The sequence below is a fragment of the Stegostoma tigrinum genome, chromosome 30 (assembly GCF_030684315.1).
Source record: "Stegostoma tigrinum isolate sSteTig4 chromosome 30, sSteTig4.hap1, whole genome shotgun sequence".
NCBI lineage: Eukaryota > Metazoa > Chordata > Chondrichthyes > Orectolobiformes > Stegostomatidae > Stegostoma > Stegostoma tigrinum.
This window is the reverse complement of record NC_081383.1, coordinates 36,844,485-36,869,580: the sequence shown is the minus strand read 5'-3', so window position 1 is coordinate 36,869,580 and position 25,096 is coordinate 36,844,485. Positions and strand designations below refer to the sequence as shown.

The 25,096-nt window shown below is 41.5% G+C and overlaps 1 protein-coding gene across 1 annotated transcript; it reads left to right on the top strand.

The window, feature by feature from the left end:
- The first annotated feature begins 195 nt into the window (after positions 1–195).
- On the top strand, positions 196–21,575 carry LOC125465835 (procathepsin L-like). Its single transcript, XM_048559731.1, has 7 exons — positions 196–285; positions 5,882–6,004; positions 11,749–11,901; positions 12,531–12,752; positions 12,955–13,120; positions 16,917–17,022; positions 21,476–21,575. The coding sequence occupies exons 2-7, from the start codon at positions 5,921–5,923 to the stop codon at positions 21,573–21,575; spliced, it is 831 nt and encodes a 276-aa protein (XP_048415688.1). The 5' UTR covers positions 196–285; positions 5,882–5,920.
- The last annotated feature ends 3,521 nt before the right edge of the window (positions 21,576–25,096 follow it).

The window sequence follows — 25,096 nt, the reverse complement described above, 5'->3', positions numbered from 1 at the left end:
TGGTAACCACCTTTGTTGAAGATTGATCAGAATATCTGGATAACCCTATCTCTGTATGGACTAACATCAATAACAATTTGGTCCAGAGTAATCTTGAACTATATTTACCATAAAGATTAATATCATAGGTTTTGTCTCATTAGGCTGTCTGTCATGATGCTCGCTTTAATAATTGGATGTGTGGAGGTCTGCATTCTGGCATTAGCCTCTGGATCCCCATTTGATCCAACATTGGATGTAGACTGGAACAATTGGAAATCATTTCATAATAAACAGTACAAAGAGGTAAGAAATCAAGTGCTGAACATATTCCAAGACTTGCATTAGAAACACTTCACTTAACCTGTTTCCGGGATAAAGGATTACCTCTGACGAAAGGTTCAGCCTGTATCTGTTGGCATTTAGAAGAATGAGAGGTGATATTATTGAAAAATGTAAGATTTTTTGAGAACTTGTTAAGGTGGATGTTGAAAGAATGTTTCCCTTGCTGAGTGTGACTAGACCCAGGGCACAACAGTTTAAAAATGATGGGTTTCCTATTTAAGACAGAGATGAAAAGACATCTTATTCTTTTTCTCTGAGGGTCATTAGTTTTTGAAGTTCCCTTCTTCAGAGAACAGCGAAGTTAAGGCATTGAATCTTTTAAAGCCAGAGTTAAATGGGGTCAAAGGTTATAGGAGGTAAAGAACGAATTGAATTGAGGCCACAGTCAAAACAAACTCAGTCTTATCAAATGGTGAAAGAGTTCACGGGACTGAATGGCCTATTCCTGTCCCTAATTCCTAACTATGTAAAGATTTGTGTTGATAAACTTTGCAGCAACTTCACACATTTTGAATTTGATTGAAAAAAAATCTGCATTAATATAGCACCCTGTAAAATAAGTATAATACACTGAAGAACTTTGCAGGAGCTATTTCAAAGAAAATCTGTCACACTCCAGCCTTAAACAGCCTTTAATGAAAATCTTAAGGAAGGAAAGTGAGGTTAAGATGTGCTGAGATTTATGGAGAGAAATCTAGAGAAAATCGGGGATGAGCAAGTGCTATGAAATGTATAAATCTGAGGCCACGGGGGTTTGTCGGGCTGGAAGAGGTTGCAGACATAGGCAATGGGCATGAATTGATATCAAAGCATAGTGAAAACATCTGAGTTGAGGCTTCACTGGACATACGACAATGTAACTGGGACAGAACAAGAGTGATGGGTCAGAAGAATTAAGTGAGTATTAAGATACATATACAACAGCTTTGCATGGGATCAAGTCTATCATCACTGTAGGTGGGAAGTAAACGGGACAGCATCGGAATGCAATAGAGTTTGCTGGAAAATTTCAGCAGTTATGGAGATAAATCAGAGTTAACATTATGGGCTGAGTGAGCCTCCATCAGAACTCAGTATTGGAATGATTCACTCCAGTACGAACACCTTAGTTAGGCATAATTCCTTATTGGGTTTAGAACATAGAACATAGAACATAGAAAGTAGAACATAGAACAGCATAGTACAAGCCCTTTGGCCCACAATGTTGTGCTGAACTTTTACCCTAAACCTAAGATCTATCTAACCTCTACCCCTACCTTATAGAACATAGAACAGCACAGTTTTTATCTGCTTATTCTCCGAATTAAAGATTCAATGCGTCTTAATGAATTTTTAGTTTGCACAACCTTTCTGAGTCTGTAAGTTTACTATTTGTGTTCCTTTATGTAAGTTTTGGTTTGGTTGAGGAATGCTTCAGCAATGCGATTCAATATTTAATGAACAGTAAGTTAAAGAAGGAATCTGATGCCAATAAGTTACAAAATGATGAGATTCCAAATTGTCCTGTACTGGGCGGTTACTAGCCTCCAGTCAGAGCTAAAGAATATGCAAACTTCTCGTTTGCTACAATCCAATGGTGAGGTTTTATCTTGAAGTTGCGCCCTCTGTAAAAGTTCAAAACAATCTGAATAAGTCCATGAACTTTTTCCAGATGATTGGAAAATTGCTGTTGTAACCCCCCCGCTTAAGAAAGGATCAAGGCAAAAGATGGAAAATTATAGGCCGATTAGCCTAACCTCAGTAGTTGGTAAAATTCTAGAATCCATTGTCAAGGATGAGAGTTCTAAATTCCTGGAAGTAGAGGGTCAGATTAGAACAAGTCAGCATGGATTTAGTAAGGAGAGGTCGTGCCTGACAAACCTGTTAGAATTATTTGAAGAGGTAACAAGCATGTTAGACCATGGAAACCCAGTAGATGTTATCTATCTAGACTTCCAAAAGGCCTTTGATAGGGTGCCTCACGGGAGGCTGCTGAGCAAGGTGAGGGCCCATGGTGTTTGAGGTGAGCTACTGGCTTGGATTGAGGATTGGCTGTCTGACAGAAGGCAGAGAGTTGGGATAAAAAGCTCTTTTTCGGAATGGCAACTGGTGACGAGTTGTGTCCCGCAGGGTTCAGTGTTGGGGCCGCAACCATTCACCTCATATATTAATGATCTGGATGAAGGGACCGGGGGCATTCTGGCGAAGTTTGCCGATGATACGAAGATAGATGGACAGGCAGGTAGTGCTGAGGAAGTGGGGAAGCTGCAGAAAGATTTAGACAGTTTAGGAGAGTGGTCCAGGAAATGGCTGATGAAATTCAACGTGAGTAAATGTGAGGTTTTGCACTTTGGAAAAAAGAATACAGGCATGGGCTATTTTCTAAACGGTGATAAAATTCGCAAAGCAGAAGTACAAAGGGATCTGGGAGTGTTGGCCCAGGATTCTCTGAAGGTTAACTTGCAGGTAGAGCCCATGATTAAGAAAGTGAATGTAATGTTGTCATTTATCTCAAGAGGGTTGGAATATAAAAGCAGCGATGTGCTTCTGAGGTTTTATAAAGCTCTAGTTAGGCCCCAATTAGAATACTGTGTCCAATTTTGGGCCCCACACCTCAGGAAGGACATACTGGTGCTGGAGCGTGTCCAGCGGAGATTCACACGGATGATCCCTGGAATGGTAGGTTTAACGTATGATGAACGGCTAAGGATGCTGGGATTGTACTCATTAGAGTTTAGAAGGTTGAGGGGAGATCTAATAGAAACTTACACGATAAAGTATGGGTTAGAAAGGGTGGACGCTGGGAAGTTGTTTCCATTAGGCGGGAAGACTAGGACCCGTGGGAACAGCCTTAAAATTAGAGGGGGTAAATTTAAAATGGAAATGAGGAGACATTTCTTCAGCCAGAGAATGGTGGGCCTGTGGAATTCATTGCCACGGAGCGCAGCGGAGGCCGGGACATTAAATGTCTTCAAGGCAGAGATCGACAAATTCTTGATCTCACAAGGAATCAAGGGCTATGGGGAAAGTGCAGGGAAGTGGAGTTGACATGCCCATCAGTCATGATTTAAATGGCGGAGTGGATTGATGGGCCGAATGGCCTTACTTCCACTCCTATGTCTTATGGTCTTATGGTCTAACTTTAGCTGATCATTTACCACAGCCAATTGATTCACCTCTTAAAATGGACACCGTCCGATCATAACAGATGCCAATTATCAAAATAACACAGATTGGTTGAAAAATGAAAACAACTTTAAATATAATTGTCCCAAAAATTGTACTGCAAAATATACATTTATCTCTTGCTGATTTATTTTGCGGATCTCAGTTGTGTCAGGAAATAACTGAAGCTTTGTTCACTGCCCGCTCTCAGTTTCCACTTAAGCTCTGCCTCATAGTAACAGCAGATCTGAAAGCAAAGGGCCATTGGATTAGAAGTATACCCTTTACTTCCTTGAGCCTGTTCTGCCATTCAATGAGATCATGTGCTTAATTTTACAAGGGCTGGGCCTAGAAACATTGGTCACAAACTGACTGATCTTAACAAAAAAGCTTCCCTGGAGTGAAACCACATTGCAGTTGGCCTTAAGAAGCAGATTCGGACTTCCAGCTGTCAGTGGGAGTCCGGTCTCTGAGAACCGTCAGCAGTCCCAGTAGAAGCTGCACCCAACAAGAAACACTGGAATTGCAAAGAACACTGATGATGACTGGCCTCAGCCCTATGCCCCAGGCCCTCTGAAATGGGTGGAGGGGCAGCCACAGAGACTCTAAGTGAGGGAGAGTTGGATAATCTTTGATGATGGGAGAGCATCCATAGTCAAAGGGTCATTAGCCACTACATTTACCATCTCCAATGGGATGCCACAATCAGATGCATGTTTCTGTCCCCTCCCTTGTCAGCCTTCCACAGGGACCGTTCCCCTGGGACATCCTGGATCACCCCTTCTCCACTCCCAACACTCCCATGGCACCTTCCCCTACAATTGCAGAAGGTGCAACACCTTCCATTCACTTCCTCCCTCCTCACTTTCCAAGGGCTCAGACATACCTTCCAGGTGAAGATTTACCTGTGCTTCACTTAATCCAGTCTACTGTGTTCACTGCTACAAAGTGGTCTCCTCTACACTGGGGAGACAAAATGCAGACTGGGTGATCACTTTGCACAGCACTTATATTCTGTCCACAAAAATGAACCCAAGCTTCTAGTTGCTGGCCACTTTAACACTCCATCTCGTTTCCTGGCCAACATCGCTGCCTCATGCTTGCCATAGTACTCCAGCAAAGCTCAGCACAAATGGGAAGAACAGCACCTCATTTTCCAGTTGGGAAAACTTGTAGCCTTCAGTGCTCAATATTAAGTTCGATAATTTCAGGGCCTGAGCACCTTCCCCCATGACCTTACCCCAGCTCCCACACACCAGGCCTTGTCATCACATGGGCTGCTACCAAAGGGAACCCATTAATAACCGATGACAACCAATGCTCTCTTGAATATCTCAACTATACCTCCTCCTCTCCATTTTCAAAACATAACAACTCACTGTGTGAAACAGTCCATATATCACAGATCTTCTCATTCACTTAGTCTCCTGATCTCTCCTCTATACATCTTCCAAAGCTGATTATCTAGGATTGGTGGCATTCCATTCCACCACCCAAGTTGTTCAGAAATGCATTGTGTAGGTGTTTGGGGTAGGTGATGGTGGGAACTAAACGGTGCTAATTGGCGATGACAATCTAAGAGGCTCAGTGGTTAGCACTGTTGCCTCACAGCATCATGGACCTGGGCTGGATTCCAGCCTCGGGTGACTGTCCATGCGGAGTTTGCATGTTTTCCCATGTCTCCATGGGTTTGCTCTGGGTGCTCTGAATTCCTCCCACAGTTCAAAGATGTGTGGGGAAGATAGATTGGCCATGGTCCATAGCGTCCAGAAATGTGCAGGCTACGTGGATTAGCCATAGGAAATGCAGGGTAGTGGAATTGGCTGGGGGTGTTGGTCTGGGTGGGGTACTCTCCAGATGGTCAGGGTGGACTTTAAGGGCTGACAGGCCTGTTTCCCCACCGTGAGGATTCTATGATTCTATAACAGTCAGCAATGTGATATTGCAGTTAACCCGGGCTCTTTGAACAGAGAGAAGATTAACAGAAAAAAGGAATTAGAGATTGCATCAGGTGGAATATTTATGTGTAACAGTGTCACTAAGGTCCCCATGAGCAGCCCTTAAAACAAAGACCACATTTCAGCGACAGTCTCCCTCCAGTTTAATGGTCGATTATCAGTGCAGAATGGAAATTTCATGAATGAGACTGGACAAGGGCTCAGTGGATGAAGATTCAGATTCAGAACAACTTCCAGCAGTGACCCTGCTGTTGCAGAAACAGGTCTGTTGTTACTGAGTTACACTGTCTACCACAACACTGAAGATCAGAACCTGACAAGAATAGAGGAATGGGCATGTTAATATGACGTGTAAAATCTTTCATCTTTAAGTGTGCAATGGAAGTGATTAAAAAACCCGAATTTACAACAGTAAAAGAGATCAAGATTTAACTTTGGTTTAATGTTGCTTTTAGCATGAGAAGAACGATAGAAGACTGGTTTGGGAAGACAATATGAGATACATTGAGCAACATAACCTGGAGCACTCGATGGGGAAACACACCTTTACTGTGGGAATGAACCAGTTTGGAGATCTGGTATGTACTAAGTGGAGCTGAGAGATATCATCTTTTGAATGAAAATTCAATGAATCAAAAATGATCATGCTGAATAGATTGAATGAGAAACAAGGAAACTAAGACATTGTAAGTTTACGATGAAATCATTTGACAGTAGATGCTAAACATCTGAAATTAAAACAAAAAAAACTTCTAAACACTCAACAGGCCTGACAGCATCTGTGAAAATGGAAATGCTTTGTTATACCAGTGATACACAAAAGTGTGCTTAAAAATCCCTGAGCCAAACTACTGGCAAATTCTCACAACCACCTCTTGTGTACCTAAATGGAACTTAATTTTGCTTCTGTTGGGATATATGGGGAGATATTGGCCTAATGATATGGTCGCTAGACTATTAATCCAGAAACTCAACCAATGTATGGGGGATCTGAGTTCAAAATCCACCATGGCACTGGAATTTAGAATCTATTGATGGTTGTGATTCAATTGTCAGCAAAACCCATTTGTTTTCACTAGTGCCCTTCAGGGAAGGAAATCTGCCATCACCTGGCCTACATGTGGCTCCAGACCTACGGCAATATGGTTGTCTCTCAACTGGCCTCTGAAATGGCCCAGGAAGCCATTCAGTTTGAAGGAAACTAGGGACAAGCCATAAATGCTGGCCAGCTAGCAATGCCCGTGTCCCACGAGCAAATAAAAAATATTCTACCTACTTGCTCAGCAATTTAGAAGCGGGTTGGAAAGTTGCAATTCCTTCTTACTGGAGTTTAACAGCTAAGCAGTAACTTGCATATAGAACGTAAGTTTATCACATTGAAAAGCATCTTAAAGTGCTTCACAGAGGAGTAATAAGACTAAACTAATAACAAAATATAGGAGACATTAACAAAATATTGGAGCTTAGTTATAGATGTGAGGTATCTGTGCTGACCTAGTGAGCCACATAATTAAGGAAGTATTGAGACTTTTAAGCCAAACATTAAGGGTGAGAAATCAAATTTGGCACGATATGCTAAGCCAAAGAGAAGAGACAAAGCACAAGACAGTGAGGCATTACAAAGATCATTAAATGACAAAACTGAAGGCTGTTTCTGAATGTATCTAGCAATGAAAATAAATGGATGAGCTAATCGCACAAATATAAACAAAATAACACAATCTGGCAACGATCACAGAGACATGGCTGCAGGATGGGACCTGAAAATTGAAATGTACAGGACACTTAGAAAGGGCAGGAAGCTAAATGGAGGGATCATTCTGTTAATTAATGATGGCGTTAGCACAACAGAGTGATGACCTAAATTCAGGGAAAGTAGTTTGGGTAGAGATGAGAAATGATAGAACATAGAACATAGAACAATACAGCGCAGAACTGGCCCTTTGGCCCTTGATGTTGCCCCGACCTGTGAACTAATCTAAGACCCTCCCCCTACACTATCCCATCATCATCCGTATGCTTACCCAAGGACAGTTTAAATGCCCCTAATGTGGCTGAGTTAACTACATTGGCAGGCAGGGCATTCCATGCCCTTACCACTCTCTGAGTAAAGAACCTGCCTGTGACATCTGTCTTAAATCTATCACTCCTCAATTTGTAGCGATGCCCCCTTATACAAGCTGAAGTCATCATCCTCGGAAAAAGACTCTCACTGTCCACCCTATCTGATCCTCTGATCATCTTGTATGTCTCTATTAAATCCCCTCTTAGCCTCCTTCTCTCCAATGAGAACAGACCCAAGTCCCTCATCCTTTCTTCATAAGGCCTGCACTCCAGACCAGGCAATATCCTGGTAAATCTCCACTGCAACTTTTCCAATGCTTCCACATCCTTCCTGTAATGGGGCGACCAGAACTGCACGCAATATTCCAAATAAATGATAAATGCAAGTTTCCTTGTGGGAGTTGTGTAGGGACCCTGACTGGGTGGGATGGAGTATAAAGGAAGAAATAATGGAAACAATTCAGAAAGGGTGATATTCATGGGGGTTGTGGATTGGAAAAATCAGAGGGTCAAAGACAGCCTAGATGATCAGCTTATAGAACCTTTCAGGACAGCTTCTTAGAACCACACTTCCTGGAGCTGACCAGAGAGCAGGCTATACTAGTGCTGGTATTGTGCAACATGATAGGATTAATGAATGACCAGCACGATGGCTCAGTGGTCAGCACTGCTGCCTCATTACACCAGGGACCCGGATTTGATTCCAGCTTTGGAAAACTGCCTTTATGTCGTTTGCACAGTCTCCCTGTGTCTGCGTGGGTTTCCTCCCACAGTCCAAAGATGTGCACGTTAGGGTGATTGGCCATGCTACATTGCCCACAGTGTCTAGGGTGGGAAGAACAGCAATAGGGTAGGGGTTTGGGCCCGGGTGAAATGCTCTTTGGAGGGTCAATGAGGACTCAATGGGCCAAATGGCCTGCTTCCACACCGTAAGGGTTCAAAGTGAAGGCATCTCTAGGCATCAGTGATCATCATTGGTTGAATACATATATGACAAAGTAGAGAAGTGAAAGGCTAATACATCAACATTGTCAGGACAATTATGAGTACATGATGGTGAACTGGAAAATTAGGTTAAGTGATAAGTGAACAGAAATACAGTGGCACATCTTTAGGGGCACATCTTTACAGAATAGGTCCGTTGCAATGAGCGTGATAAATTTCAAGGGAAGACCTGTCATCCTTTGTTAACTAAAAATGTTAAGGATAAATTCGGACTGTGCATAAGTGCATTTAACTGCACAAAGGTATGCAGCAGGTCAGAAGATAAGTCAAAATATTAAAGAAAGCAAAGAATGACATAAATATTAACATGGAGGGGAGGTATAAGAGAAAGTTAGCTAGCAATATAAATACAAATAATAAGGGTTTCCATTGTACTTAAAAAGGAATTTACCAAGTGAAGCCAGTCCTGTAGAAAGCACATCCGGGGAATTACAAATGGGAAATAAGAAAATGGCAAATGAACTGAATTTTTTTTTGCATTAGTTAGTCTATAAAGCTTATTGTAAAGATTGTAACTAGGTCAGCCTGGTGGACCTTGTAGAGTATGAGTTGGCTGGTTGGGGCTGTTAACTTGGTCGAAGTTAAGGGGCCCCTGGCTGACAGGTATAAATAGATCCTGGCCTCTGTGGAGTTATTTCAGATACAGATAGAGCTGTAGGAAATGGAAGGCGATGGAATTCAAGAAATTACAACCACCAGGGAAGTAATAGTGAGTAAATTGTCGGAACTGTGGGCCCACAAATCTACTAGGGCCTGATGTACTTCATTCTCAGGTCTGAAAAGAAGTGCTGATGAGAAAGCTGATGCACTGATTTAAATTTTCCAAAATTCCTTAGATTTGGAGAAAGTCGGTTAAATTGGAAAATAGAGAATGTAACTTCTTTATTTGAAAAAGGATACGAAAAACAAAAAAAAGCATCAGTCAGATGACCACTGTTAGAACCTGTTATTAAATGAACTATGGCCAACACTTGGAGAAGTCCCAGGATTTCAAGGAGTCAACATGCCTTTTCAAGGAAAATCATACATAACCAACTCATTAGAGTTCTTTGAAGAGGTAACATGTGCTGCAGATAGTGGGAAATGTGAATGTATAGAACTTGGAGTCCATAAAGTATTTCATAAGGTTACTTTGGAGGATAAGCGTTTATGAAGTAGGGGTTGACATGTTGGTACGGAAATTCCAACAGTAAACAGAAGATAGGTTTAAATGGGCCACTTTCTGTTTGGTGAGATGTAGCAAGTGGTGTGCTACGGGGATACATGCTGGGGCCTCAACATTTGACAATTCACTTAAATAACTTCAGTAAAGGGACTGAATGTGTGGTCGATAAATTTACTGATGTTACAAGATCAGTAGGAAAATAAGTTGGAAAGAGAACATAATCAATCCCTTTGTACCCTCCTTAGTTGAAGGGCGAAGATTCAGCTGACAGTATGAAGTGAGAAAATATGAAATTCTCCATTTTGGTAGGTAGAATATTAAGAGGCATATTATTTAAATAGTGAGTGGTTGCAGAGTTCTGGCTCTCTCAGGCATCTGGGTGCCCACATGCATGAATCACAGATTGCTCATATACAAGACAAACAAGTAATCAGGAAAGCTAATAGAATAACTTTGTTAATTTGGAGGGAATTGCATACAAATATAGGGAAGCTATCCTTCAGTTGTATAAGGCATCCTGAGATTACTTCTAGATTAGTGTGTATCACATTAGTCTCCTTATTTAAGAAATGCTTTCAATACTTTGGAGGCAGTTCAAAGGAGGCTTTCTGAACTAATATCTGTAGTGGTTGGAATTTCTAAAAAGGCTGGTCAAATGAAATTTGTATCCACTGAAATTTAAGGAGGTAATTTGATTGAAGTATATAAGATCCTGATGGTTTCGACAAGTATGAAATGGATATCAATCCACGATGGTTGGGGGCTTCCCCTTTTGATTTTAGTTACACACACACTCACTCACACTCTCTCACACTCTCACATTCTCTCACACTCTCTTACACGCATACACACCCAAACATGTACATACCCACATACACACACTCACTCAATGCATACACACCCAACACACACACACACATTCACTCACATGCATATACACACACACACACTCATTCACATACACACTAATACATACACACACACACTCTCACACTCACTCACATGCACACACACCCAAACAGGGCACACATACACTCACATGCACACACACTAACACGCACACACACTCTCACACTCACTCACATACTGAAACTACAAACACACACACAGACACACACACACAAATACATATACACACTCTCTCACACTCACTCACACGCATACACACCCAAACATGTACATACCCACGTACACACACTCACTCACATGCATACACACCCAACACACACACACAACACATACATACACACTCAAAAACACTCGCAAAGACACACACATACACACATACATACAAACACATAAATATACACATATACACATGCACATATCCACGCACATACAAACACACACACAAATATATACATACACACAAACAAATACACACATACACTCATGTACATATACACACAGAGTTTAAAATCCAGCAACAATTACTTGTGGCTGCAATCCCATCATGAAATGTTCTGCACCTTGAGTATGAATGAGTTCATGTTTCCGTACTGAGCTTTCTGATAACATCTTCCAACAACTTCCACACCAAGTCTCAACACTTCTTTTGGTGGCTACTTGGCGGACAATTTTCTTCCATGTAGTAACATCAGCTCTTGTGATATATCCAATTCATCTATCTTTGAGCAATGAGCACCTTATTCCAGTTTCTGACCCCCTGCCATATTAACTGCTAATGTACTCTCAGCATACTTTCTGAGCTGTACAAAATTGTTTCATCAATTTTTTAGTCAGCTCACCAACCTGTTTACGAATGCTCCCCACAAATGTCACTTGAAATGTAAAGTGTTCTTCTGGTGATTTTTTTTTCCTTTTTCATTTTGGAACATCTTATTTACTGAACTACACCTACAATGTGAAAATATCTAGGCTATGAATATTTGAAGCTTTACAAACGCAACTCTTGGCTGCATGCTACTAATAGAGTCCATTCCAATGACTGGTTCTTGGGAATCCTAAATGATTGTTTCTTGCACCCAGATGATGAAAGTTATGCAAATTCACTGTGAAATTGTAAACAAAATAGAATGAGTCTTTAAATCCGTATAAGTCACAATTTCAGATGTTTTGATTTTCTAGACCTTTGGTGAATTTAGGCAGCTTTTGTCTGCATCCAGCATAAACAAAGCCGAGAAGTCAAATTCCAAACTGTTTACAGCACAGCAGAACATCCAGCTTCCTCTGGCTGTTGACTGGCGTCCCAAAGGTTATGTTACTCCAGTGAAGGACCAGGTAAAGATGTGGGGAAATGGTTCTGGCGCTTATTAAAGCGAGATAGTTTGAAGAACTGTTGATGCCACACAATATTAAAATTATGTTATTTAACTTCTATAACAGGTAAAATAAGCAATACGATCAGTTTGCTGTGATGATCCAAAGTCTGTATGATTATGTGATGAACTGCATGTGACAATACATCAAGGCAGAAATATTGACAATTTGTTTTGTGCATTAGACACAATCAAATAGAATCTTAGTCTTGGGCAATAAACCATGACATTTATTTTCTCCGTTTTCAAAAAATCACTATTATTGTTTTTTTGGATTTCTTCTCTTCTAATTTCCACCTTACTCTGCCTTCCTCCTATACACCTTCCCAATGTGGGGGGAACCTAATACTGCACTTACCCATTCTTTCCTTTTCTGCTTTCCATTTCCTGTGCTTCAACTTGTTTACTCTTTAAAAAACTATTTTAGTATCACCTCACCAATAAATCTTTAAAGTTACTGCTTCTCTCTCAACTTTTTATTCTTGATTGTGTTCCAAACAATGAGTTTTTTCATGAATTCTTCAAAGTCTAAAATTAGAGAAATGTCCTAAACCATTCCCCCTCTCACTGAGACTTTTATTTCTTTGCTAGGGGCAATGTGGATCATGCTGGGCTTTCAGTACTACAGGCGTACTTGAAGGGCAAGTCTTTAATAAAACAGGAAAGCTCATTTCCCTGAGTGAGCAGTACCTGATGGATTGTAGCAGAGCTGTGGGAAATGCAGGTTGTAATGGTGGATCTGTCCTGGCAGGTTTCCTATTCATAAAAGAAAAGGGCATCACTTCTGAGCAGTCCTATCCATACACTGCCAAGGTAACTCTTCCGAAACTTTATTGTTTGGCAGTTGTCAGATAGTTGATTTGTTTTGTTTGCTATGAATAGAAAGAACGCTGCCTCAAATTTCTCCAGAAATCTACATTTTCAACCAGTTATGGTAACAGCTGCCAAGATATTCCTGGGGAACATTTGGGATCCTATGCTTACTCAGTTTTATTGGACTTGCTTTTGGTTTCAGGATGGCAATTGTATGTTCAACCAGAGCTGTATTGTTGCTACTTGCAAAGGCGTGAAGCGGATTCCATCAGGCTCGGAAGTGGATTTAGCTGCAGCGGTGGCCACAGTTGGACCGATATCTGTTGGTATAGATGCCGAGCATAGATCTTTCATGTTGTACAAATCAGGTACGAAGCAAATTTTCCCAGCGTGTTAAACTGGCTCATGCTTGTCATCGAGAATAATTCAGCAGGGAAACATGTTTCATGTGTCAAGAAATGTCAGATCCAAGCACCATCCAATGTGTCCCAGGTCTTATCCTAAAAATTCCAGAATTTTCCAGCATCTGCCCATTTCCAACAATCTCTATGAAGCAACACAGTAGAATTCTTGGCAGAAAATGACGAAGAAAGATCTGACAGTACAGTTTACCAGTATGAAGCAGCTCAGTGGTATATGTCAGTGCGGGTACGCAACAGTCAGTTCAACTTGTTATAGATAGACCAGACCCCCTCAAAATATTTAAGAAGTTAGACTAGATCTTAATTTTTTCTTATTTTACAGGCCAATGTGATGTGCCAAATTCCAGATGCAATGCAACTGGTCAAACTACTTGACATGAAGGAAAACATAGTTTATTTCATAGTTAAAATACAAACAAATGGAAGAAGAGTTTAGAATATATTAACTCTGTTGGAAAACTTACAAGAATAATGGATACAATCACTACAATTATTTAACTGTCCCAATGTAGTAACATGCCATAAACACATGCCTTGGCAAAAAGGTAACTTCACACAGATTCTCACATGCTGTTCTCCAATCCTGGGGGGAAAGAAACAAGAGAAAATTCAGAGAGAGTGTCAGCCACAAGAAGTTCACTGAAGCTTCCAAATCTATTGAGATTCCAACAGCTTCTAACGCCATTGAAAAACCAACAGCCAGAAACCTGAAACCCAGAAGCCTGATCTATGAGAGCTAGGCACACACCTTCAAGCAGTTAAAAAGAGCCCATACCTCCAAGGCTGTTTACTCAAGTGGCCTTAACCAGCCAGTTTGTCAGCTCTTATTCACCCCTTGACTTAAAAGAAACCAGGACAAGATAACCTCTTAAAGCCACATCATCATCGCAAGCTTTGCATTTTATTGCTAACTCAAAACCGTTATATCCTGCTTTAAGTTCAGCTTGGTCATTGCTAGGTGTGGCAAATCATGTCCGGAATAAGGCTCCCCTGGGGTACCAATATTTCTCCATTGTTCTTCTACCTTCCTCCTCAAAAAATAAATGTTTTTGCAAGTGGGATTCATATTGGGGCCCCTGTTGTTCCACCACAATAAGAAGCACTCAGTATAAACCTGCTGAGCAACTCAGTGGAAGTGGAGGAAGAAGAAACAATGACCGTCTCAAATAAGAGATGATTTAACAATCTTCCCTCGACATTCAACGGCATTGCCATTACTGAACCCTCTACTATCAAAGTACTAGAGGTTACCACTGGCCAGAAACTGAATGAGACTATCCATATAAGAAAAGGGAAAGGCCCCACTCTTTCATTAGAGAGAGAGAGAACCGATGGTGGTTTAAACCAAGGGTCACCGTTTCTCAGGTGAGGGGCAAGGTTGAGAAAGGAGTGCCCTTCATGGTAGCCTCAGCTGGTATGGGATTTAAACCCAATCTACTGGCAGCATTCCATCTGCCAAACCAGATGCCCGGCTAACAGAGCTCCCAATCCCCGTACAATCACATAAATTCAGTGGCTATAGCTGCAAATCGGAGGTTAGATAACTCACTACCTGGTTCTCCAAAGAATTTTCACCATCTACAAGGGATAAGTCAGGAGTGTGATGGAATATTCCCCACTTGCCTGGATTGGTGCAGCTCTAACAACACTCAAGACACTATACAGGACAAATCAGTCCGCTTGATTGGCACCATACCCACAAACATTTGCTCCCTTCACCATTGACAATAGCAGCAGTGTGTACCATCTACAAGATGTACTGTAGAAATTCATCAAGTCTCCTTAGCAACTTCCAAACACATAGATACAACCTCCAAGTTCATTTCCCTCCTCACACCCTCAAGCCATTCTGACATGGATGCCATTGTTCAGTGTCACCGAGTCAAAATCCTAGAATTCCCACTCTAATCGCATTGTGGATCAATCTACACCAGATGGGCTGTAGCTGTTCAAGAAGGCAGCTTACCATTATCTTCAATCAAAGATAACCCAGGTTGGGTGATAAATGCCAACCCAGCCAGAGAAGCCCAGAATATTTCAATAAAAAGGCAAAAGCTCAGATATAATCTTCAAATTTTGTTAGACATATTTCTATTGTGTCCCTTTAAATACCTATGCACTGTCAGTACAATCAGTGAACTTGTTTTATTGGGGATTTAGATAATAGGGAGTCATGCTGTCATAAATGCTGGCAAATTGTGTTGCTGTTTCTCTGATATGATTGGATATGATTGGAGCATAACTTTAGTGACAATGTAGGCATAGAGAGATTGGTGCTCCCTTGTGGGAGAGTCTGTGGCCAGAGGGCTTACCTCAGGATAAGGGGGCACACATTTTAGTCAAGAGATAAGGAGGAACTCCTTCTTTCAGAAGGTGGTGAATATGTGCAATTCTTTACTGCAAAGGGCTGGATCATTAAGTACATTCAATGCTGAGATGGACAGAGTTTTAATCAGTAACGAGAATGAAGGGTTATGGGGGAAAGGCAGGGAAGTAGAGTTGAGAATTATTAGATCAACCATGAGCTCATTGAACGGCCAAGCAGACTCGATGAGCTGAATGGTCTACTTCTGTTTTTACCTCTTATGGTCATGTTTGAAAACTGGCAGACTCCTCATCAACTAAAACCATACATCTGAAATCTGCTTTGACAGAACTCCAGATGTCTAAGCTGCACAATTTGTCTGATTGTGTGGTCTTTCAAGAGCAAAGACTAAAACTTGCATTGACACATAGAATGAAGTAGAAATATGTTAGGGTGAAACAAAACAGCAATCTGTCACATCTACTGACGGCCTACCCACAATCCTATGGGGCCACTTTCAACATGCCACATGGCAGCACATGGACACTAAGCTGCTGAGCAAAATGGTATCCGAGTAATAGCCTGCTTTTCTGAAAGGAGACATTTGACATCCAAATGGGGCTGAAGACAAAATAGAAGAATGTAAGTTTCAATATTGAAGTATCAATTGATGTAGAAATTAGGACCATGCCTTTTTTTCAGTTATACCTTTTGATGTTGGATTGGTTGCACCTGTCATGGGTTGAAATGGACAACTTTTCTGGTGGTACCCATGAACGAACTTAAGCTGGAGGTAGCTATAATAGGGAGTAGGTTTAATGAATTCATTACTTCCACAGTTTTTCCTCCCAATCAACACATCCTAAGGAAGGTGGGAGTGGCTGAAACCTGGGCTTTTAATGATTATGGGGGAGCCAATGGCCTAGTATTATTATCACTGGATGTTAATCCAGATAATATTCTGGGGACCTGGATCAAAATCTCACCATGGAAGATGGTGGAATTTGAATTCGATAATAATTTGTAAGTGAGTCTCATGATGACCATGAAACCATTACTGATTGTCAGGAAAATCCCATGTGATTCACTAATGCCTGTTAGGGAAGGAAATCTGCCATCCTCACCTGGTCTGGCCAACATGTGATACCAGACCCACAATTATGTAGTTAACTCTTAACTGCCTTCTGGGCAATTAGGAATGGGTAATAGGTATTGATCTAGACAGTGATGCTCACATCCTATGAATGAATAATTTTAAAAAATTGTTCTAGGTAATCTCTGAACAGGGATCAATATGGGAAATTAGTTTAATCCTGATTCTGTCAGAATTTTCATGGGTTTAAGATATTTCACACACAAAATTCCAACTTTTATTGGAGACTTGTGCAACGTTGAGAAATTCTGCAATAACAACTATGAACATTTATTTTCTGGCAGGAATATTTTATGAACCTCACTGCAGTACAGACAATTTGGATCATGGGATCTTGGTCGTTGGATATGGAGTTGAAAATCAGAAACCATTTTGGATTGTTAAAAACAGGTACATTACAGAGTGGAGATAATGGGAACGACAGATGCTGGAGAATCCAAGATAACAAAACGTGGGGCTGGATGAACACAGCAGGCCAAGCAGCATCCTAGGAGCACAAAAGCTTCCACTAGGGAACGCTGCAGCCCAAAGGCATCAATGTGGATTTCACCAGCTTCAAAATCTCCCCTCCCTCCACTGCATCCCAAAACCAGCCCAGCTCGTCCCCGCCTCCCTAACCTGTTCGTCCTCTCACCTAACCCCTCCTCCCACCTCAAGCCGCACCTCCATTTCCTACCTACCAACCTCATCCGGCCCCCTTGACCTGCCCATCCTCCCCGGACTGACCAACCCCCTCCCTACCTCCCCACCAATACTCTCCTCTCCACCTATCTTCTCCTCTCTCCATCTTTGGTCCACCTCCCCCCTCTCCTTATTTGCTTCAGAACCCTCTCCCCATCCCCCTTTTCTGATGAAGGGTCTAGGCCTGAAACATCAGCTTTTGTGCTCCTGAGATGCTGCTTGGCCTGCTGTGTTCATGCAGCTCTACACTTTGTTATCTTACATTACAGACTTGATGTTGGAGCAAGATATTAAAAACATCTTAGAGCTGCCTCAAAGATTATTTTTATTTATAATTCAGCTACCAAGTCAAAACTTGCCATCATACTGGTCATAGGCGTAACTCTCTTTGTCCAAACAATTGCAATTTGTTGTCCAGATATTAAGGTTCACGGAAGTTAGGCTATAATTAGTAACAAGTGCAAAATACTGAGCAGGTCTGGCAGCATCTGTGAAGAGGGAAGCAAAGTTAATGTTCTGGAACTTTCTACTGAGTTGAAAGAAATTAGAAGTGCCAAAGGTTTTAAGCAGATCAAAAAGGGGATGGTGAGTAAAAGAAAAGATCTGAGATAAAATGGAAACAGACTATTTCCCATATCTGAAGAAAGATCGTTAGTCTGAATCATTTGGATGGATTTTGTGGGATACGTACTGTCCTCCTGTCGTAGCTAAAACTCGGTCAGCACTGACCTAAGTTTAAAACTGATTGTTCCATAATGATGCGAATCCAAGGCAGCATTAATTACTCAGGAGTGGAACTTTCACCCTTCAGGGGCAGGATGTCCTGCCCTTGAGATTGCTGGCCAATTGGATTGACCGTCCCCTCTGTTTTCAAAGCCGCACCAGGAGAACATAGTAGTGGCTACTGGGACTACAAGCAGTCCCAGTGAGGAGAATGCTGTCTCCCAAACTCACAGCTAAGACTGTGCAAAGACTGAGTGAGTATCTGAGAAAATGGTTCTAAGTGGAAATTCAACTGGTAAATTATTTTCAAGTTAGTTTGAGAGCAGAAGTGAGATTCAGACCTAAAATGGACAGGATTTAAGTTAAAATAGCCTAATTAAAAAAGACATATTCCTGATTGTAGCACTTATCTGTTCATCACCTAAAATCTCTTGCCTGAAGTAAGGGAGACATCAAAGCTCTCTACAAGAAAAGGTAGTAAGAACTGCTGATGCTGGAGTCAGAGATAACACAGTGTGGAGCTGGAGGAACACAAGCAGACCAGGTAGCATCAGAGGAGCAGGAAAGCTGATGTTTCAGGTCAAAACCCTTTTTCAGAAAAAGAATATTTCTGAAGGAGGGACCTGACCCAAAACATCAGCTTTCCAGCTCCTCTGATGCTGCCTGACCTATTGCGTTCATCTAGCTCCACACTGTGTTATCTCTACAAGAAAGGGTGGTTCTTAAAGCACAGAGTCAGTGTGAAGCAACCTTTACCTGAGTAAGTCAGAGACAGGGAGAGTATATCTATGAATTGGATGCATGGGGAAAGGAGATGCTTTAAGTACAGTGAAATGCATGAAGTAAAATCTTCAGAGCAGGAAGTGAATGGGAGGGAGTTACAAAACATGGATTGAAGGCTGATTTACAGTGATCCCAGAGGCAGAGTGGTGCCATGATCAACAACATGACCCAAGAACGAGGATGGCAACTGACTGGTGAGTAGGATTACAGCATGAGAAATCGGAGCAACAGTGGGCCATCTGGCCTGTTGATCCTGCTCCACCATTCAGTAAAAGAATTAGTGACTATTTCTTTGAAGTAAAAGTAAAGTCTTTAGTTTGTCTTATTAAAAATAGCTGAAGTAAAAGATTTAAAGAGTTGTAAGTTTGAATCATGAAATGACAAATTAAATAACATAAAATAGTATTGGCCTAATGGATGATGTGTTGTTGCTGCGGCATGAGGGAGCTGCTGGACAGCAAGGTGATCTTGGACAAACACATCCGTAGTAATTGTTTACAGCTCAAGGAATTTTGGATCTGAGTTGAGGAACTGGAATCCTAACGTGCGCCACATCTAGGAAAGAGGAACTTTACTCGGAGACGCTACTATAGGAAGTAGCGTCACCCCTCAGATTAATTCATTCAGATTTGATCCACGATCAGGGACAAGAGGCTATAACTGCAGGCGAGAATGGTGACGGGACGTAGGAACAGTGTTCAAGGACACTCAGCCACTCCAACAAATATGAGATTCTTGCAAGCTATGTGGAATGTGAGTGGGGATTCTAGGAAGAATGAATTCTGAAGAAGAGTCATATCGGACGCAACATGTTAACTCTGTTTCTCTATTCACAGATACTGCCAGACGCATTGAGTTTCTCCAGCAGGTAGAATAGATTCAGTTGTACCATTTAAGAGTAGGGGAGATCTCCCAGCTGTCCTGGTTGATCTATCAACCAAATATTCTACAACAGATCACTGGGTCATGATTTCATTACTTTCATGGGGACTGAGGTCATAGTAAAAATTATAAAAGTGGTAATTCTTGACTCCATTAATGGGTTTACAATATTGTACACCAAGAAGAGATAAAACAAAATGCAGCAATTTACAATACACGTGAGCTAGAACACCTTAGGCTGTTGAGGGGAGGCAATAGCCTGGTGGTGTTATCACCAGGCTGTTAATGTGGAGACCCAGATAATGTTCTGGGGGACACTGGTTTGAATCCTGCCCTGGCAGATGGTGGAATTTGAATTCAATAAATCTCTGGAATTAATAATGTAATGATGATCATGAATCCATTGTCGATTGTTGGGAAAACCCATCTGGTTCACTAATGCCTTTTAGGGAAGGAAACTGCCATCTTTAGCTGGTCTGGCCTATTTGTGACTCCAGACCCACAGCAATTTGGTTGACACTTAACTGCCCTTGGGGCAATTAGGGATTGCCAATAAATGCTGTCTGGTCAGTGATGTACTCATCGCTGGAATGAATAAAGACAAAAAATAATGGAAGAAGATGAAAGAATGTAGGCATAGGGTCGACACCAGGAGGGATGGAGTGTGCAGTATATCTTTCCTAATGGGTGGGGTCCAGATCTACTCACGGTACTCTGAGTGCAGCCCGACTGGCTACAATGAATGGAGAATCCAAACAACATTGGCAGTAGGAAGAAAATTTGTTAGCGATGCACTGGAATACTGGTCAATTGCCAGTAATAGCAGTTTATGACTACCCCCCCCCCCCCCCCCCCCCCCCCCCCCCCCCCCCCGCCACCACCCCCATTGCCAAACTGCTGCTGGTCTAATAAATGTGAAGTGCCTGAGGCATCCCATTAGCTTTAGTATGATTGAAAGGGCAGCGCACTGCTGCACAAGTTTTGTGCAAGACCTATGAATCAAAAGCCTGAAACAAATTGTGAGGGCAGGGGCCAAAATCTTGATTCGTATCCCCTGCAGTTCAACTATTTGAGGGATGCCCCAGTTAAAGTGCTTTTAATGACCATGTATTTTATACATTATATTCAGACAGATGTTCTTTTTATAGGAAACCCAGATAAGGCAGAATTGTAAGAATAAAACTGAGCCATTCAGGAGTAAAATTAGGTAATACATTTTCACGTAGCAATACCGAACACTTTTGCTCAATGCTCTGATGCTGGATATTGAAATTTTTCAGACTGAGATTAGCAGGTTATTTTCAGATAAGGCTATCAAGGGATACAGCACAGGTCAATGGGTTATTGTGAAAGTCAGCCATGATGTAATGAAAAAATGCATCCGTCTCAGAGATAAATGGCCCTTTCTTTATCCTATAAGCCATTCAAGAGATGGCTATCTCTCAACCTCCAAAAATATAAGTCCAAAGTCACATGACACCAGGTTATAGTCTGACAGATTTATTTGAAATCACAAGCTTCTGCAGCACTGTTCCTTTGTCACGTGGCTTCACCTGGAGAAGGAGCAATGCTCCGAAACCTTGTGATTTCAAATAAACCTGTCGGCCTATAACCTGGTGTTGTGTGACTTCTGACTGCCACCCAAGTCTAACACCAGCACCTCCACATCCTAAAACGCAATTAAAATATTGCCTTGAATTCTTAATTTTATCATTTGATTTCTAATGACATGACTCACCAGGACTGTAATACAAATTTATTTTATATGCTTCAGTTGGGGAGCAAGTTGGGGCAACAGAGGATACGTTCACATGGCTAAGGACATGAATAACAACTGTGGAATTGCTTCTAATGCAGTTTACCCCGAGGTTTGAAGGTTCAAGTATCAGTTATAACTGGATAAAACTCCAACAGCAATAATCAAACTATATCTGCTTGGAGCTGCTGATTTTATGGATCATTGCGAACCATATACATCACCATTCATCTTTGTCATTCTATTTATGCATAGTTAGTTACAGAATGTTAAAAACAACACTATTATTATGAAAAATGAAAACCTAATTTCTGGCTTCAATGAAATGATAACCACATCTGCTTCAATAGCAACATAAAGGCTCAAATTATTGTTAATCTGTTGTTTGTTTGTAATTCTATGATGTCTTAAACTATTGTGTTGCGTAACATGTGCAGACAAGTGTCTGTACTTACAAGCAGCAGTAAAATTTGCCAGCAGTGATTCTGTATTTATTATGCTTACAGCCTTACTGTATTTCCAACTGCAGTATGTATTGTAATGTATTAGAGAATCTCATTCAATGGTTTACCCACACACCGTGTCCTGTAACTTCTCTCAAGGTTCGAGCTTTATGCTTGATAGCACCATTCCAAAAACACGACTTCACCACCTCCCTATCACACCATCAAATCTTACAACTCCTCCACTGCCCCTGCACTACCAGACTGCTTGTCCAATTTTTGATTCTAGATGAGACGCAATTCAGAAGATTGAAACTTATTGTCTTTAGTGGGTTCCCTCTCAATTAAACCTTGCCCTCCTCTGACCACTGTCTTGAGCTGAAGCTGGCCACTTGCAACCTCCACATTCCTCATGTCCTTTGGGTGACTTTACTGTCTTTAGCCCAATATTGTTTCTATTACCAAGAACATTGAAATGATTTCACATAACATTGTGTCCATTACATTGATTTCTGCTGCTGAAACACTCTTCCAGGCTTCTAGTATTTCCAGAATGAACTCTTTCAGTGCACTTCTGATTGACCTCCCAAGTTACAACCTTCATAAACCTGACCTCATCTAAAACTCTGCAGTCCCCTTCCCAGCTTGGATCAAATTTCATTACTTATCGCTCGATGACTTACTTTGGCTCAGAGTTCACTTAATTTGAACTTTATTTTTCTTTTGCACAAACAAATCCCTCTTTGGCCTCTTTTCTCTTCCTCTGATTAGATTACCTCTGCAACTTTTTAAAACACGACAACTGATCAGCAGCTATGCTTTCCTTCAACTCCAGATCATCCTTCATCCCTAATTATTGTTTCTCCATTATTGGTGCTGTGTCTTCATCTGAACGGACTTGGAACTCCCTCTGCAAATCTGTTATTTCTCCTTAGTCAGCTTCTTTGAAACCTACATCTTTGACCAAGCTATTTGTTACACATCTGAAACATCTCTTTCTGTGGATGGCTGTCTTATTTTTCTGATTATGTTCCTTTGAAGACTCCTAGTGTATTGCACTATCCTAAAAGCCATAGCATCATATAACACTGAAGCAGACACATTGGCCTAACTCGTCCATTGCAGACCTGGTTTCCCAAACTAAATAGTCCCGTTTGCCTGCATTTGGCCTACACCCCTCTAAACCTTTCCTATTCATGTACCAGTCAAAATGTTTTTTAAATGTCTACCACTTCCTCTGGCAGTTCATACCACATACAGCCATCCCCTGTTAGGAAATGTTGCTCCTCAAGCCCTTTTTAAATCTTTCCCCTCTCACCTTAAAAATATGACCCCGAGTTTTGAACTCTCCTTCCCTAGGGAAAAGGCCTCTGCCATTCATGATAACTATATGTTATTGGCATGTAATCGTGTGTGCATCCTGAGGTGAGCGCTGGTGGTGGTTAATTTACAAAGTGCTTAACCTTTACTGAAAAATACAAATCTGATAACTCTCAAAGCTTAATTTTGTCCTACAAATGCAGGACCCCTGCTTTAAAGAGGGTATTTGCTCCAGCATAAGGACTAGATTTGAACATATTACTTCAATAAAAGCTGCTGAACATCCTGTTCTGGTTTCTGGCTGTTGTTCACATAGATTAGACAAAGTGGAAAGAATCCTGGTAGGAGTTTGTAGACTCACTGTGGTACATCATCACCTGACCGTAGTCAGAATATTGAACTTTTTGTTAAAATCCACTCCTGGGTTGTGGGCTCTGTTGGCTAGTTAGCACACGGTAATAATTGCCTTTGAACTGAAAGACTTGCTAGGCCATCTCAGCAGGCTGTTGAGCATCAACCACACTGCTGTGCATCTGGTATTACATGTGGGTCAGACCAGGCAAAGATGGCAGATTTCTTCCCTGAAGGACAGCAGTGAACCTGATGGGCTTTTCCCCTGACAATGGATTCATGGTCATCAGTAGATTCTTAATTCCATATTACTATTGAATTCAAGTTCAACCATGGCAGGATTTGAACCTTGGTCCCCTGAACATTAACTGAGTTTCCTAGATTAATGACTTACTGATAATACCACTAGGCCATCACGTCTCCTACTGAGCTTTGGATTTGCAACCACATAGACTAGTTGATGTGAACAGCATAAATACATTGAAGAGAAAAATAGACACGCTGGAAGCCAACAAACTCAAAGAACTGAATCTACTGAATGAAGCCAAGAAAAACAATGGACAATATTTCACTTTTTAAAAGTTGTAGTTTAATAAACAGACAGAAGTCAACATAAATTGAGGTTACACGGTGTGAAGCTGGATGAACACAGAGGAGCAGGAAAGCTTGACATTTCGGGTCGGGACCCTTCTTCAGAAATCCAAAAATTCAGAAATAAATTGAGGTTGTTGACTTGCTGGTTTGTTTCTGTTCAGACGTTTCATCACCATCTCTGATGAAGCGATATTATTCTATTCTGCTGTCGGGTCCATCATGGGGGAAAGTGTAATTTCCAGTTTGATCTGTATGGGTTTATGTACCGTACATCAAAGGCTCCACCTGATGATGACACTTAGCATGGTGACGAAATATCTGGACAAAAACAAGCCAGGTCGGCGAGCAAGAACAACCTCATCCACAACCCAAGCCACAGATCCAAAACTTTAATCAACATAAATTAAACATAAAGTAACAGTCAAATTTTGGTCAACAAACTATGAAATATTATTTAAAGCATAGAATTCACTGGCTTAGAAAACACATATGATTTCCATTCCAACTGCATAGTCTTTAAAAACTCTGGAGGCCAAGGGCCTGTTGGCTCACCCCCCGCGAGTTCCAAGAGGAGAACTTTCCCTGAAAGGCACATTTTCCCTGCTTCTACCCCCTCCCCGACTCTGTTTGCAGACCCAAACTGAGCTTTTTCCAGCTGTAGCCATACATTGTCCCACTCCAACATGACCTTGCATCACATTTCTGAGGAAGGGTCTCGACCCGAAACGTCAAATTTTCCTGCTCCTCTGATGCTGCTTGGCCTGCTGTGTTCATCCAGCTTCACACCGTGTTATCTCAGATTCCTCAGCATTGGCAGTTCCTACTATGTCTTGCATCTCATGGGCTCATTTCCCACCCTTTCTGAGCTGAACCAATCAAGTCTTTGCATTCTATCTCCACATGTCTGGGACAGGCCCTGGTCAGCCTGGAA

Bases quoted from the DNA above. Each gene is read 5' to 3' on its own strand.
- LOC125465835 (XM_048559731.1), top strand. From the start codon at position 5,921: ATGAGATACATTGAGCAACATAACCTGGAGCACTCGATGGGGAAACAC. The intron at 11,902-12,530 runs GTAAAGATGTGG...TTTCTTTGCTAG, and splicing joins TTACTCCAGTGAAGGACCAG to GGGCAATGTGGATCATGCTG. The intron at 13,121-16,916 runs GTACGAAGCAAA...ATTTTCTGGCAG, and splicing joins TTTCATGTTGTACAAATCAG to GAATATTTTATGAACCTCAC.